At 44.1% G+C, this 17,854-nt stretch overlaps 1 protein-coding gene across 1 annotated transcript in view; it reads right to left on the reverse strand.

Moving 5' to 3' along the window:
• The window catches only part of ACACB (acetyl-CoA carboxylase beta), a 3,851,763-nt gene that overhangs the window by 2,320,448 nt on the left and 1,513,461 nt on the right, over positions 1-17,854 (reverse strand). The window contains exons 23-25 of the mRNA XM_069619430.1: positions 11,469-11,557; positions 11,247-11,371; positions 2,178-2,291 (exon numbers count right to left, since the gene is read on the reverse strand). Coding sequence (XP_069475531.1) covers positions 2,178-2,291; positions 11,247-11,371; positions 11,469-11,557 — 328 coding nt within the window. The remainder of the gene's footprint in view (positions 1-2,177; positions 2,292-11,246; positions 11,372-11,468; positions 11,558-17,854) is intronic.

Here is a 17,854-nt window from a genome sequence, read left to right on the forward strand (position 1 = left end):
ACAATCTTGCCTAACACCGAAATAATGCCAAAAAGGTAATGGGCAAAAGTGGTTTACCTGCACTATGCTCCATGATACAGTACAATTTAAATGGGGCACTGTGCCCCCCTGCAATTGTAGCCTTAAGAAATAGCCAATGCCCCCTGCCCCCCAAAAAGGTAAACCAGGAAGTGAGGTTTAAAAAGACCAGACATTCTGGGAGGGGTGGGGGGGGGGGTTCCATTGAATTAGATTCTAATTTTGGCAGCTTTCCCACCACTAACCCATAGTTTTAGCATTTTAGTTAATGGTTTCCAATAGGGCCACGTTGAAATGGCTCTCATTGGTCCCAACACACTCAAATGTAGCTAACCCATGGACAGCTTGTTTCTAACATACCCCTGAAAGCCTACGAATAGGGTAACATACTGGTTTAATTGATTTTGATCGTTATGACTGGTTTTCTTGGTCTTTTTAAATTTGGTAGAGATTGAGATCATAGCAGCTTTCTGGGGGCCATGAGGGGGGAAACACATCTTGGTGAATATACCACTTGCAAGATTATTTTGATAGCCCTGACATGGCCCAGACATATTCGGTTTGTTGTAGAACCTAACCAAGTTATGGGTATGTGCATGCCACCCTATTAGGCATTAGTGCCTAATCTTTCACCATAGCCTACAGCCCTTAGCCCTAATGACCTAGATTCCCAAAGGTCTAGCAATTGAGGTTTACATGGATGTTCTGTTGACAGCGAGCACCCTCTTTAGAGTAGCCATGCACATCTAATTGTCACCTTGTGTCTGAAGAAAGGCCTTCCAACAAAGTACCCAGAATCTCAATAAAATGCTGCCTTACCTTCTAGGCTCAAGCAAGGACAGGACTACAACTCATCTGGTTACTCTTCCTTACTAACAAAAGCACAATATACAGCACTCACTCAAAATCCCTCAGGCTCAATTTCAACTTTCTTAGGGACCATCAAAAATTCCATCTACATGAGAGGATCTATTTGAACTACATATCATACGTATTGAAAAAAGGGGAATAATAGCAACTTGGATATATATACTTGAGATTCATGCAAACTAGGACATTACAGCTATAGTTTTAACAGCTGTACTGCAGGGGTGCCACAGATTGCCAACCATGTACAGTTTCTTCGCTACATTCCCCCTACGTAAACAACCTGCTGCTTTCACTTGGAGACTATGAAATATCACATGTGCGTCTTTTGGTGTCTGGCAAATATGGCAAATGGACCTTGTGATGTCTCTTAAATATGTCAAATTGTGTCAGTAGAGCGCATAGTCTACATTTAATAAGACTACAGAAATAAATATAGTTATAAATACTTTATGAACACATTTCTCTAGAGCCAGTACATGAATGTAACACAGGGGATTTCTAGTGCAACAGGTGCCTTAAGCCAATCTTAATTGGGGCAATGTTTAAAAATTGGTGACAAGGCAGGCGCTCTGTTGCCAGTCAAGTTTTCCTGCATTAGCTTATCCTCCAAACGCACGTTTTCATGACTCCATCAATCTTCAGGGAGGCTGTGTTTCTTTGCTTTTTCAGGTGTGTCTTCATTTCCTTTTCAGGTGTGGCAAGTTAATTGACTAAGGATTCTGGTACTTTTATTTTTCGCACTCAGTTTTTCTTGCAGGTGGCTGGAAACTCCCTCCAGAGCGCCTGCCTTTACATCTTTAAACATTGTTCCAGGAGTCCCGGGCTCAAAAGGCAGCAGCAGCAGCAGGGACATCATGCCTTACATTGGAGAGCCACAAGCATGGCTTTACCCTCAACCCATCAAGGGGAACATTTGTGCTATGGAGGGAGTTGTTTCCAGTCACCTGCCAGCAAAATCAAGTGCGAAAAATACAAGTACCAGAATCCTCAGAGCTAATTAACTTGCCACACCTGAAAAAGAAATGCAGACCTGCCTGAAATAACTAAGAAACTCAGCCTCCCTGAAGATTGAGGAAGTCATGAAAATGTGCGTTAGGAGGAGAAGCTAAAGACTGGTAACAGAGCGCCTGCCTTTACATCTTTAAACAATCTTAGTTGGGGTTTTAAGGTCTGCATGGAAACAGATTTAACCAGTATTAAGAAAGAACACATTAAAACAGAATTGATCAAATGATAAATCTCTCTGGTGTAATGTGCTATAACCAATAACTTAAAATGAATGAACTCACCTGTCTGGCTCTCAAAGCAACTTTCGAGTGTTCAGTTTTACTCAACTGAGTTAGCTCGTTTAAAATGGTCATCAGCTCATCAGTCAGGGTCGGGTCACGCCCACACAGCTGATCCTAAGGGGCAAAAACAAAGTAACAGCAATGATATGCTCTCTGGTACACTTTTTTTTACTATCATTTTAAAACCCACTGCAACCTTTAAATAAAATTCTAATATGAAACCCCTTGTGTATTTAGGTGGTCCAAATTTTATTTTAAAAAAACAGACCCTAATTTGCATTTCAGTCACAGTTAGGACAACGTGTGTACTTATTTTGCTAAGGTACACAAAATAGGATACATCACAGAGTTGTAAAGGGAAGAAAAATGGGGAGCTAATTGTAGACATAGGTAATTTTGCAACATGCTATTCAACAAACTATATTTCATGTCCATCAGTCATTAAAACTTTATTCGGAATAAAAATACATTAAACCATAAAATAATACAATTTTACGATTTCAACAAATAAAAACAAAGTATACAAATTACACTCACATTCTTGTAAATGGACAAACATACGAAAATTCACAATTTCCTTAAAAAAACAATCCTTGTTATAGTCTCACTAATACAAAGTCGTTTATAAAAAATAAAAAAAGACCTGCCAAAGGACATAAAACATCATCAATCTAACAGCACTTTTGTAGATATGTTGTAGCAAATAAAGCATTGGGCAAAATTACAGTCCGCTTCATATGGATTATGGTTGATTCAAGAGGACATGCAATTTCCTAAAGCCATTTCAATAAGGTGCTTCTGATTTTCATTACTCTTCTCAAAAAGCCTATCAATGACCAAGCAATTACAGGGTCATCGGCCATCAACAGATAGTATAATGCTGGGTTACATTAATTGAACTTACTTACTGTAAGGCGCAGATGGTGGTAGCCCTAAAATACTCTTTAAAAAGGGTTTTTCCTGTATGTATAAAGGAGAAATATTGGAGAATCTGTGTCTTTGATGCTATAGTCTCTCTCAAACTGGATTTCATGCCTACACTGCTACAAAAAAACATACATTGTACAATACTGTTAGCAGTAATTTCTGGACAGTTTAGAGTTTTCATACTAAGGCGGCACTGGCATGGACCAACACAGTCTCCCTAGATTGTATCAATCATGTTTTCATTTCACAACAGTACTCAGATCGCAACTGGTAGTGGAAAATCTACTCCAGGCCAGACAGCTGATGGTAGGGGCTCCCGTTTGCTAGTTATACTTGATCTCTCAGTCTCTTAATTCTGGCCCATTGGACACTTCTTTCCATTTTGGCAGCCCATAAAGGGTTCAAAGGGGATTCATATGTTAGGGATTCTCTGGCCTCTTTCTACGGCCCCTCACCTATTTGCCCCCCCTCTTACTTTTAGAGCACTGACCTATTTAAGGTGGCCATGGGGACTTCTACTAAAGTCCCCCTGCCATTGCAACAGTTTTTCACTCTTTTGAAGTATATGGTCCCGGGATGGCCAAAAGGCTCCCTGCCCTGTGCACCCCATTTGTTACCTCGGGTGGTCACCCTACATTGGCTTTAAGGATGAGGCTTGTGACACTTGTCCTTTAGGTATGGCTTCACCAGGGGCACAAGCCATTTTACCACATTGGTAGCCCAATGCATCTTTTTGGTAGTCACTAGGGTACCGTTGTATTCGTTTAAGTCCTGCTCTCGCCATTTAGTATTTTAAGGCTTCCTTTATTCTAGGTAGACTTAAAAGGGCAGGTCAGAACACTTGGGCTCTTTGTGAGGCCACATGGCAGCTTCCATATTGGTTTTTACAGATTTAGGTCAGTATATGTCCCTTGGCTGTAACTCTCACATCTTGTTGGGGTGGTCTGGGCTGAGTGGCAGTCTATGGGCCAACCAGAATGGTTGACCTGTTGACCCCTTTGTCCCTATAGTCCCTACTTGAAATTGGTCGGTCAGCTTACTTTGCCTCGCTCCTATGAGCAATGATTAAAAAGTGGAAACCCTGACATTTCTGTTTTGTTGCTGAATTTTCACATCAAACTGGTTAATTTACCTGCTGGTGAATTTCCCACCACAGCTGCCTTTTTACACCCTTCTGGCCATAATGGCAGGAAGCAGTGCTTTGGGTGTATATATGGTTGGGATTTATTGCTGCTAGAAGTGCATCCTTGTGCTGACTACACTTATGTGTTGACTCAGGTGTTCTGTGCTGGGACCGTCTCCAAGTCCATCACCTTGGAGCTGGTCACTGCAGTCGAATAAAGGGGGTGGGACACCATTAGCCCATTTCAATAGCTCCTTGGACTGTCCTGGGTTGGCCCCATATGTTACCACCCATGCTGGGATTATTTTCTGCTCGGTTGCTGCCTCCTTTTGGCCTGTTGAAGTAACAGAATCCTCTTTGCTGGGTGTTCTTGCCTCACTCAAATCTTCTTTGCAGGCGTTTTCAAAGCTGGCTAGAGGGGCTTGATGTTTTGAAGGCTGTTTGTTGTTCTTGTTGGTTATAGGAGTCTTGGTTGGCTCAAGGTTCAAGACTCTGGGAGTCAGATCCCTGTGAACCACACACCTATTTTATTTATTTATTTTTATTTTATTTATTGCATTTATTACTCGCCCAAACCCTTGGGTACCACGGCGATGTTACAGACAGCTTGGTTAAAACATTTCTTGGACTTTGCCAATCGGGCGCAGTGCATGTGAATACAAAATAATCATACACGAAGACATTAAATGCAGGGTTTCAGTACAATGATATTTCCTGAAGCATGGAGGGGGATTTTTTAGTCTTGGTTAAATAGCCACGTTTTCAGGGATTTCTTGAAACCTGAGAATGTTTGCTCATTTTTGATGGGGAGGGGAAGAGTGTTCCAATATGTGGGTGCGAGGTATTGGAAACTACTGCCTCCTGCCTTGGTTGTCTTGTAGCGGGGGATAGCTAGGAGTAATTGACTGTTAGATCTGAGGGGCCTCTTAGATACTTTTCTGGTGATGGCGTGGTTGAGGTAGATGGGGACACATGAGTGGATGCATTTGAATGTGACGCACAGAGCTTTGAATGTGACCCTGGCTTTGATGGGGAGCCAGTGATGGTTTCTTCTAATATTTGAGATATGATCTGACTTCCTTATTCCAAGGGCCGCCCGAAGGGCTTTATTTTGGATAAGCTGTAGTTTGTTTAGATTGGCTTTTGAGGTACCCAGCTAGAGTACGTTGCAGTAGTCGAGCCTGGATAATATTAAAGCTCTTGCCAGCGTGATACAATTGGTGGGTGTCAAGAATTGGCGACTGAGAGCAATAAGTTTTGCGGTGTAGGATGTAGAGGAAGAGAGGGCGTTGATGTGCTTGGTCATGGTGAGGTTGGCATCAAGGTAGACACCTAGTGTTTTCACTTGTTTGAGTACTGATATGTTTGTGCCATCAATGTTGATGGATGAGTAATCAGGATGTAATGCTTCTATTTTGGATTGGGAGCCCACAATGAGAACCTCAGTCTTCTCATCATTGAGACAGAGGCTATTTAGTGCCATCCAATTTTGGATTATGGCATATATTTTGTTGATAGTGTCGGTGTCTTGAGTGTAGTCTCCCGATAAAGGGATGAGGATATGGGTGTCATCTGCAAAGTTGGTGTAGATGACACCCATGTCGTCTAGCGCTGAGAAGAGGAGTTTAGTGTATGCATTGTATAATGTTGGTGAGAGACAGGAACCTTGGGGGACACCAATGGGTACTATGATGGGGTTGGCGGCTTGTTTACCTATGGCGACCCTGGAGATGCGGTCAGCAAGAAAGGATTTGATCCAGGTAGTAGCTTCGGTGGAGAAGTTGAAGTCTTTCGCTAGTGTGGCGCACAGTTTATTATGGTCTACTAAATCAAACGCTGCGGAGAGATCGAGTAGGAGGAGGATGCAGAGTTTCCCTGAGTCTCTGATGGTATCCATCTGGATTTTTAAGTCAAGGAGCGCCGTTTCTGTGCTATGGTTGGGGCGGAAGCCTGATTGCCTCGTGCCAAGGAGGTGGTTTTGTTCGAGGTGAGTTTGGACTTGGTTGTATGCTAATTTATCCAATATTTTGAGGAGAAATGGGACAGTTGTTATTGGCCTGTAATTAGCAAATTTCCTAAAGGGACTGTGCAGGTACTTACCGGCACCAGTACATTTTATCTGTAGCCAGTAAGGGTTCAAGGAGTTTAAGGCCAAGGCTACCTAAAAAGAAGCCCTGTATTTACTTGGTTGTTTCACCTTAGGAGTCATCTTACAACAAACCAATGCCATGAGTAATTACTTCTGGGTTCTGGGGTGGGAACCTGTTCTCTGTACTCTTCCTTAGTGAACCCTCTTGTCCAGGTTAAAGACTTTTTGCAAGTGGGCGTTTACAGCATTTCCCATTGGTTTAACATTGGACGCGGGGTTGGGGAGGGGGAATCTTCCTGGTTTGCTGCATCCTCTCCTAAGGCTTTTGGTTCTTCGACCGACCTCTGGATCTCTCATTGCGGCCTTCTCTGGTCCTCCTTGGAATGGTTTGCAGCGAATTTGCATCTCTGGGGTCAAAGTGAGACCTACTATACTTTTCCCAATAAAATTGCGGATGGCTTCTAACTTTGTCCCATTAGTTTCTATGGAACCCTCTAAGCAAATTTCCTAAAGGGACTGTGCAGGTACTTACCGGCACCAGTACATTTTATCTGTAGCCAGTAAGGGTTCAAGGAGTTTAAGGCCAAGGCTAGCTTTTTCGAACATACCTGTGATTTTTAATGTATTTTTAAAGTCCTGATCTCCAGTCCAGTAAATGTGAATACTTACTTAAACTCTGTATACATAATCAAAAAAAATCCTGGACTGAACTGCAGTGAGAACTTTCTCTAAAATGTATCTGGATATTTTGGATGGCTCTGACTGTTTTTCTGAATGGTTTTCTACCTTCTAGCACTGTTTTCTGCTGTGGTGTGTGCGCATTTGCATTTGCATGTCGGGCACACAGTGTCCGCATCTGAGTCAATGGGAAAAACCATTCCACCACAGGCACCAGACATCACCATGGGTCTTATAGTCCACAAGCCTACCTTAGCCAGAGTCATAGCACGACACACATTCTCTGGCTGGGACAACAGCAACCTATGGAGCCACCAGAAATAACATGGAAGGTGAGAAAAGGGAGAAAGTGGCGCTGTCCAGGGGGAGAAGCCGGACAGTGTTGTCAAATCAGCTCCCGGGAGGAATGACACACATGCCAAACCACCACTGAGGATTGGATCGACCAACTAGAGCAGTGCTCTTCAAACGTTTTTGACCAGGGTTCCCATGAGCAAAATTTGGGCAGGCCGGGCCCCCCCAAAAATGCCAAATGGACAGTATGTATTGCGCATCGTCACTGCACCCTACTTCCAGTATAGTCCCTGAGCTCCCCCACCTGCTCCCATTACAGTCGCTGGGCTCCCTCATCCCCACTCCTACCCAGTCCCTGGGCTCTCCCCACCCTGCTTCCACCACTATCCCATGGTTCCCACCATGCTGCTCCCACCACAGTCCCTGGGCTCCCCCATCCCGTTCCAAATACAGTCCGAAGGCCAGTGGCGGCTGGTGAATTTTTTAAGTGGACGGGCATAAAAATGCCATAGTGACCGAGCGCAGTGAGGGAGCCCGAACCAATCAAAAGGAGTTCGGGGGGTTTTCACCCCCGTGAATTTTAAAAAAAAGAATAGGTTAAGATGCTGCATTGTAGAGCACCAGAACAATGCAGGAGGCCATGAGGCCTAGAAGGCAGAGGAAGGACGCCGCTGGTAGGGTGACATTGTTCCAGAATAAATGCACCATCTGTGTCAAGCAGAGTACTCTCTTCGGGAGGGAAGGCCTTTCCCACTCGAGTATCTATGACCGATGAATTGGAGCAGTGTCATCTGGGAGTCCTTTAAGTTTAGGGAGAAGCCCAGCCTGTGCAGTAGTGAACAGGTGTCCTGGAGAAGGAACAAGACCTGCTCTACAGACTTCCCTCGAATCAACCAGTCGACCAGGTATGGGAATATGTGGACACCGGATCTCCTGAGGTGGGATGCAACTACGGCCATGAGCTTGGTGAAGACCTTTGGGGCGGAGGTAAGACCAAAGGGAAGCACCTTAAACTGGAAGTACATGTCTTCTATGGTGAACCTTAGGAACTTCCTGTGCTTTTGATGTATTGGCACATGGAAATATGCGTCCTATAGGTCTATGGACACCAGCAAGTCCTGAAATTCGAGGGCGTGGAAAATTTCTCTCAACGTCACCATCCTGAATTTGGCTTTCCTCAAGAACTTGTTCAAGGCCCTGAGGTCCTGAATGGGACAGAGACCTTCTCCTTTCTTGGGCACCAGGAAATACTGGGAATACCAACCTGATCCTCTCTGTTCGGGAGGTACCTCTTCCATGGCACCCTTCGGCAACAGGGCTCTCAGTTCTTCCTGGAGCTCCTGTCCCGGTTGGATTGGAGGTGGGGGTGATCTGTCCGGTGGTTTTCTCAGAAACGGCAGACAATAACCCAATTGAATGAGCTGTAAAGCGCAGGCATCTGAAGTAATTTCCTGCCATTGGAGCAAGTGCTCCATCAACCGTCCTCCAACCGGTCCGCTGTGAGAGGAGAGGGGAAATCAAAGTGCCTTTGTGAGGCTGGGTTGCCTCCGCCGCTGACCCTGCCTGTTGGCCTCTAGAAGCCCCTCTGCCCCTTCCGGTGTGCGAGAAACTTCTGCCCTTGCCTGGCCAGTGAGAGTTGTGTTTTTCTGCCATAAGGTGTATATCTCCTGTAGCCCTGTGGTGCTCTAGAAGCTAGGCTAAAAGCAGGTAAGGCCGGCTGCACACTTAGACCCAAGGATTTGGCAGCGAGTTTGGATTCCTTGAATTCTTCCAGGAAATTGTCAGCTTTTTGGCCATTCATTTGGACGTTTTCCAGACAGTAGTCAGCCTTGGAACCAAGTAGGTGGACATCACCAAAGGGCATGTCCATCAGTTTAGTTTGGATCTCGTGGGCAAACAGTATGTCCTCAACCAGGAAATCTTCCTGGAGACAGAGCTAGTCCCCATTGAACATACCATGAAATATACAGCATCCAGTGAAAAACCAGAGGTCTTTAAATAGGCCTGTCGACTTAAGGTTATGGCCGAAGCCATAGACCGGCCCACACAGTCAGTGATGTCCAGGCCCGGTCGCAGCGACTGCTTGGCCACATCCTTCCCATCCTCCACCAGCTGTAGGAAGTCCTTGCGCATCTCTCCTTCTGGGACATACTGGGTGGCATTTTCCACTGCCGGCCGAAGGAGTATTTGGCAAAACTGCTTGCCACATTGGTCGCCTGGAGGGCCATGCTCCCTGACGTGAACGCCTTCTTTGCCAAGGAATGTACTTCTTTGCCACTCTGTCTGGGGGCAGAGTGGATGTGGATGTTGCTGGTCTAGAAGAGACTGTAGCAGCTTGCATAACAAGCCCTTCTTGCGAAGGGTGAGAGGAAAGGTATAAGGGGTCTCCCCTAGCCAGCCTGCACTTCCCGGAAATTATGGGACTGACGGGAGGAATGGAACATGGTGTTTGCCATAGAGTAGTTCGCGGATCCGCAATGGCCGGGTTCAAGGGCATATATATATCGGTCAGAGGACATGCCTTCTTCTAGGATGTCAGTGAGGTCGTAACCTTGAGGGGGTACCACTGTTGAGTATAAAACCAGGGTGTCAATGACCATTTCCACCAGAGAGCTAAAATGTGGACGCATTGTGGAGATAAGGCTAAGATTGTTGAAACTCTAAAGTCTGGTGACGTGTCCAGACCACTGGCGTCATGGAGACCTTGAGCCAGTTGCTGCAGTCTACTCTGGTCTTCCAAATAGTCGACCTAAAGAACATTGGGTCAACATCTTGGTCGTCGGCGTCGAGATTGCTGAATATTCCCATCATGGTCTCTAAGAATTCGGATCAGGGCTGTAGTGTAAAGACTTTGTCGACAGCCGTCAACGCCGAGGGCTTGTCCTTCGGCGCTGTAAAAGTGGATGTCTGTGTCGAACGAGGTCGAAACACTGTAGCGTCGACATACATGGACGCACAAGGATAATCCTGCTTCCACACAACATCTTTCGATTTCAAAATGTTAATCGGCACTGACATAGTCAGTACCGGGGCATTTGAAGAAACATCGAGCACCGCTTTTGGCTCTAAAGCATGCTGCGTGTAGGTGGGAGTCGCGCTGACTGCAGCATGCTGCTTGAACATTTCAAGCATGGAGGACTTAAATTCCTCCCACTCCTGGCGGGTGGCAGGCCCCAGCAATGGCTTACCTCTTTCTGTCGACGACTCGCAGTCCCAAGTATGGCGGTGGCGCCTTTTCTTTTTTCGGGACGAAGACGGAGAACAGTGGCTCCTCGAGTGAGACTTTTTCTTCTTCCGCCAGTGTTTTTCGGTGTATGACCCTCGGTTTCGGCCTCCAAGCACCGAACCGTCGACCAGGCCAGAGAATTTGAGGGCAGTCGACCCAAAGCGAGTTTGGCAGCTCAGTCGCGAAGTGATTTCGGCTGCATCTTGGTGCACGACGGGCACCCGTCAGTCCTGTGACCCGTGCCGAGACACCAGAGACACAACCTAACCGACCAACCATGTTGGTCGGTTAGGGACATCTTGGTGCCACAATCAGTACACCTCTTGAAACCAGACACATGTGCGACAGACAACTCAGGTCGAGGAATTTTAAAAAAGTTGAAGTTTTCTGACAAAAATGTTGAAGAGAATAGCTCCGTGTTCCCAAAGAAGCGTGTTAGTGTGCGCAAAAAAGGAACTGAGATCGGGGCGTAGTGATGCGCTACTTATACGACCAGATTGTCCAGAGTCGAAGACCAGACGTCGAGCAAGATGGTCGACGGCCAGGTTGAGGTCCACTACACCCCCTGTCTAAAAATTTCCGAAGCAGCGTAGCTGGAGGGAATAGCTATCAGATGAGGAATCTGCGGGAGAAAAGCAATCCAATGAAGCCTTTTTTCTCTCCCATCTAAGCTTCCAATAAATGCCATTTGGAGCAAACACCAACTATCAATATACAGTACAATTTACTTACGATTAACATTGTCACCAGCAGATTTTTCTTTGCCACTTGAGCATGTGAGAATATGCACTCAAGTACTGGTGTCATGTCTGGCTTGTACTGCTCTCTCAGGTTTATCACACATTTGTCATAGTGAGCTAGGAGGCAACCAAGAAAAATATTTGAATAATTTTTTACTTTGATGATCAGACATGTCTATCAATGACAAAGCATAGTCTCTTATTGCAGTATTACCTTGCTGAAACTGGTTTTCCACTTGCAAGTATCTCCTCAGCAAATCAAGCACAACTGATTTCATGTAGCCTCGAATCCCACTACGATACCTGGGAGTGAGAGATAGATAAACACACATCTTTCAGCTAAACTGGGCATGGTGCCTCATTATTTACTCATTCTGTAAAGCAAGCCATTAATTGCCTGGAACACATCCATTTGTAACAAATAAAACCACCTTAAATATAGAAGTGTGTGCAATTTCCTTCTGTAGTGTTTTTTTTTTAGCTTACACATTTTAAATCAGAGACACCCCCACCAGCCTCTAAAGCAGAAACTGAGTTACAGAGGCATATCTTCCAATTGTGCCTTTTTGAGACAAACAAGGAGTTTATAAAACATGAGTAACAATTGGGTAGAGGGAAGAGACTACAGAAGCATTTCATGAAAAAGTAATCTGGAATGTGATAGAAATTCAAATAATCAACACGTGAAATCCTTAGCATGGCGTAGAAACAAAGAGCATAAGAATGAAGATGTGATCTAGCCCGAGAGGAAACTCTGTGGACACATTTACTTGAGAAACACAATTCAAGAAATAAAGCAAACATCCAATAATAGTCTGTTCATCATTGTACCATAACACCATGCACATTATTGCATCAATTGGTATGGGTCCCCCATTCGTTCTAATGAACACAGACTTGAATGAGTTCAAGCTTTGTCGTCTGAAGGTCTCTGTGCCATTACCTCTCCCATGGAGAGACGACTGCAACTCCTTTATGATCATTGTTAAGACAGAATTTCAATTTTTGGGGATTCTGGATGAGGCTGTAGCTCCTCCCACCTGCCCACTACATCATTCATGCGAGTCACCAGCACTACTTTCAGAAAGCCCTTACCATCTCCTTTTAGAGACGCTGTCCTCTTTGTTGCTGCTGCGGTTTTAGCGCTCACTCCCAGAAATTCCTTTGTATCCATGATATCAGGAACAGTGCTTCAGCCCCTTCCACCCACCCTTCACATCATCAAAAAAAGCAAGCCCTGATGAGCCAATTGTCCAGGTAGGGTAATACATGTACTTGCCTTCTCCTGGGAGACGCCATCACCATAGCCACCATTTTGGTGAAGACCTTTGGTGAGGCCAGGTCGAAAGGCAGGATCCGAAACTGGCAATGGTTGCTGCCAATCGCAAACCTCTGGTACTTCCTGTGCTTTGGACATAACGGCACATGCAAATAAGCGCAGTGAAGGTCAAGTGACGCCAATCAATCTTGTGACTCCAGGGCCTGGAGGATCTGTTCCAAGGTCCCCATCTTGGATTTGTCTATCACAAGTAACTTGTTTAAGCGCCTCAGGTTGAAGATGGGACGCAGGCCTCCATCCTTCTTCAGTACCATAAAGTAACGTGAATACTACCCTTGGCCTTTCTCTGCCATGGGTACCAGATCTAATGCAGCTTTCCCCTGCACAGAGCCTATCTCCTGAAGGAGGAAGTGAGCTGGCAACCAAGAAGGACCTCATGGGGATAGAGGAACAATTTGGTAGGAGTCGTGTGAAAGAAAGGCAGTAGCCTTATGTCACCACTGGGTTGACCTGTGCATCCGAAGTAATGGCAAAAAATTCTCTGGAACATTGCTCCAGTGTGGCTGCTCCTTTGTGGCGCCTACTCCTCCAGGCAAAGGATGAGGAATAACAAAAAGGCCAACCTCTTGACGTAGGACCGGAGGAGGCCTGTCCAGATGGCTGCCTTGTCGCAGTCCCAAGTGATTTTACTCTATCTTTGTAAGCCTGGATTTTTTTTCCAGACAGTAGTCAGCCTTGGAACCAAATAGGTGGACATCACCAAAGGGCGTGTCCATCAGTTTAGTTTGGATCTTGTGGGCAAACAATATGTCCTCAACCAGGAAATCTTCCTGGAGACCGAGCTAGTCCCCATTGAACATACCATGAAATATACAGCATCCAGTCCCATCTGCAAGGTCTGGCAGAGGCTGCCTCCTTACTATCCAAGACCATTTCATTAAAGCCATTACACACTTTCCCCTTGGGAAAATGTGGGTCTTCCTGTGGGTCTTCCGCTGAAATTACAGTCTGTGATGCACCGGACCTACCTATCCCTGAAGAATTTGTGCTGAAAGTACAGAAAGAAACATGTTGGGTTTGGGAATTTGATGTTGTTGTAGGTTGTATTATACATCACAGTGAATTGCGTTGATTTGATTGTATTTAATAACTTTTTTATTGCTTTCCTGTGAAGATCTACTGTTCCTCATTAATTAGGACAATTGATTGTATTTTAAAGTGTTGTCTCATGTTCTAGATTTTGATGTAATTAATGGGTGAGACTAGTGTGATATTATGTTTGATTGACTGAGTGTGAATGAAGTATGTCTGGAGAGTTTTCTAGGAGAGTATGAGAGTGTGATGTTTGATTCGATAGGTTAACTGTCTTTTTCAACTTTTTTAGAAGTGCATTTATGTTGGCACTATTGATGATTTGTACAAGTATGTTAAAAAAAATTCTGATGTGTTTTTCTACAATTTATTAATTTTTTTTTTTACACATTTCTTCATGTGCAGTGATGTGAATTGAATTGTTTCACATCACAAGTTTTTGCATTTGTATTGAAAGAAACTCCATGTCTTGTATTGGTGAGATAATGTCTGTATAGACGTGTGCACTTGTTCAGAACTCACTGACAGAAACATTTGTGCTATGATCTTTTGTGTTTAAGTAAATATATTGGTTCTCTCCAGGTTAGATCATAGCACAGAGATAGACCTGGTATCCCCTGTCACTCCTGTTTGTTGATGCATCGGATGGTGTCATCACTCCTTTCTCAGAGGTAGCCTCTCCTCATGTGGCTGGGGACAGGAGATTTGATTTATAATGTGCACATACTAAGGGAACCAAGCGGCGAACCACATCTAGGCGCAGATATTATCAGAAGTATCAAAACACAGTTACAGCTACTCAATTGCAGTTTACTCAAAAAGATATGTTTTTAGTTGTTTCCTAAACATCATCAGAGACTCTCTTTTCCTTAAGTGGGTCGAGAGACTGTTCCAGGCCCGTGGGCCAGCTACGGAGAACCATCGATCCACCCAACGAACACACTTAGAGGGAGGAACTACCAAGAGGACTTGATTCACAGATCGCAGTGATCTTGTGGGGTTATATGTGTTAATCTTTTAAATTAAATCTGGTGGTGCTAGGCCATGAATACATCTGAAAACAAGACACAACTTAAATCTAATCCGCTGGTGGACTGGTAGCCAGAGAAGCTTCCTATGAAACGGATCTTTTACATGGTAGTGAGAAGATCGTACAAACTGCTGAGTTTTGGGCTACAGCAAGGCGCTGCAGTTGGTAATTGGGGCAGTCTACCAGGAATCCATTGCAGTAATCCAACCTGGAATTAACAAGGGTACCTACCACTGTTGGTCGATCCACTTCCGGAATAAGAGGGAGAAGGGGTTTCAACAATTTCAACTGAAAATACACTGATTTAATCATCTGGTTAATGTGCAGATTATACCCCAAATTTGATTGCCAAATACAGCCTAGGTTTTTTACGGAGTCCGTATATGTGGAAACAGTTCCAAACAGAGACGGGCATGGCATTATTGTGGAAAAAAGTTTCCAGTTTAATTTTTGAACCGAAAACAATAATTTCCATCTTAGTGGGCTTCAACTGGAGCCTGTTATCAAGCATCCACATTCAAACTTTTTCTGCACATTTCAAAATACGCTCAACTGCCTCCATCGTTTGCCTTAATCTAACAAATCTGTGTATCATCCACTAAACTCCGCAAAGATTTTTAGCAGAGGACAGATAGAAGGGTTAAACAGCACGGGTGACAGGGATGAGCCCTGTGGTACTGCACAGGAAATTGTCAACATTTCAGAAAGAAAATGTCCTAATTTCACCTGTTGTGTTTTCGATTGGTCAAAAAAGAGTCAAACCATCTGAAGGCTTCATCAGAGATCTGTGCCAGGGTGATTAGTCTAGCACTAAGAATCTTAAAATCCACTGTGTTGAACGCTGCCGACAAATCAAGCATGACCAGCATGCTAATGTCACCATTGTCAGCATTTTCAAGTATATCATCCCAAACACAAAGCAGTGCAGTCTCCATCCCATGGCCCGGCCTAAACCCGGTGTGATGTACAACTAAGATCCTATCACTTTCTAAATGGTCCTGCAGTTGCATAGTTACAACTTTTTTAGTATTTTAGCAGGCCACAATAGGCTGGCAACCGGGCGATAGTTTGCCAAAACCTTGTGATTGAGAGTAGGTTTTTTCAGCACGGGCGCAAGATAAGCTTTTTTAAATTCCTCTGGCACATAGCCATGAGCAATTGATGCATTTACAAACCACTGAATAGGTTCGCTCGATGCCACTGCATGTTGTTTAGCTAGGTAAGCCAGAATGGGGTCATACATAGTAGGTTTTAGAGCAAAAAAGTTTCTCAATGGTTTCTTTCCCCACTGGGGCATAGTTAAACTCCAAAGGAGACATTTCCCCTGGAATAAGTTGCAACTTAAGAGGAGGGGAGTTAACCTCTTGAGCTACAAATAACTTGGTTATTCTTTTGAACTTTTATTTTGGTGGAAAGAAATCTGGGGAAGGGAGTGATTCCCCAGAACTGAGAACATTATTCATTTGGAAATTTTAGTTGGATTTACTCCTTTATGTTGAACTTGAACATTTGTGCACTTTGCAAGATGGAGACATTATCCTTAGCACATTAGAGTTACTTGTGTGAGGGCTAGGATAGGATTTCGGACACAGGACGTTTTTGCTTTGGACATCTTGAAACATGACAGGCTTTAGTTTTGGTTGAGGTAGGGCAATACCTCCTAGTTTAGGGACAGCGAGGCATTTTCCAACCCCTTTTTCATTCAATAAAGGTTTATGGCAAACACCATGAGTCCTCTTTGTCCGCGTCTCATTCCTGGCTGCTCACATGTCACAAATTGCATTACATGCCTATTGCATGAACAGCTGCAAACCCCCAGCCAGGCCATAATACCTGTAGCCACAAAGGAAACATTCCTGTTAACTCTGACAGAGATTTATTTTACCAATGTGCATTCCAACTATTATCTTTGAGAGACTTCTCCTTCCAAACACAATTGGAAATATAAAGAATATTACTGAAAGCTTTCGGAATTCATTATGTGGTTAACGTGTTCACTGGGACAAAAAACATGATGCATTTCAAAAATGCATTTATTTCTATGCGGAAAGCACAACATAAGAGATGTTGCTGCGAATCATCTAACCTTGTCTCATTTGCAAATTGTTTTCCAAACAAATGATCGATTTCATAATTAGCAAATAATGTGCTTGCATTATTATGAAAACATAGCAGCAGAGAGCATAAATAATTAGCACTGATGCCTTATAATAAGGCCCAAGCCCATCTTGTTAAAAATGTCTGTTGATATGTAAGTGACAGATAACAAAATTGGCGTTGGTTCAAACATGAATAAAGATGATGTTCTGTTCAACTGTTCCTACTGATTACATGAATAACATCATTATCTGTTGGAATTTGATTGGATAACAGTGAATCTGGGTTGGGACTTGGCCTTTACAATCTATCTGTTTCAGACAGTAGGGACTTCCAGAAATATCACTAGAGGCTACGACACTCTGGGCTCATTACGAATTCTGAGGTGTGGTAAAAACAGTGGTAATGCAGTGGTAACACACTGCCAAACTACAGGTTTGGAGGTAAGGCAGAGGAAACACCTCCAGCAGAATTCCTCTGTCTTAAGGCCCAATCAGTGGTATTACAGCCAGTTGTAAGAACGCCAAAATTCCCATGGAGTCCTATGGACTCCAAATAATGGGTACTAACACCACCTACCACCACTTGTAATCTGGTGTAAATACTGCTGGTGGTAATAACGCTAGTGGTAATACCACTAAACCTAGTGGTGGTAACAGTAATACCGTTTGGTGGTAGATCACTGGTATTACTGACGAGATACCACCAAAATCGCAATGAGGCTGTCTGAATCATGAAGATATAAGAACGTGAAGGACACTGCTGACGCACAAGAAATGTACCTGCCTGGGTAAGGAAGCTAGCAGAAACTTTAAGCTCTCAACCAACACTGTAATTCTAGTCTTTGTACCTAGAAATTGACACTTTGCCTATTTTTATAAATTCTTTTTTTTTTTTAAACGTTGGTTTTATTAGCATTTTCTTATTGTTACAAACTGGGCAGAGCTGAGATACATAAGATACAATCAATTGACCCATTCCATACCCTTGTCCCTCTCCCCCCCCTCCCCAACTCTGGCCCTCCCTCCCTCCCCCTTAATCATACTAAAACTTCAAACTCGGGAGACGCTAAATGTTCTCTTCGATTCCTATACTTTGGAGA

The sequence above is a fragment of the Ambystoma mexicanum genome, chromosome 10, assembly GCF_040938575.1.
Source record: "Ambystoma mexicanum isolate Mex_15411 chromosome 10, UKY_AmexF1_1, whole genome shotgun sequence".
Taxonomy (NCBI): Eukaryota; Metazoa; Chordata; class Amphibia; order Caudata; family Ambystomatidae; genus Ambystoma; species Ambystoma mexicanum.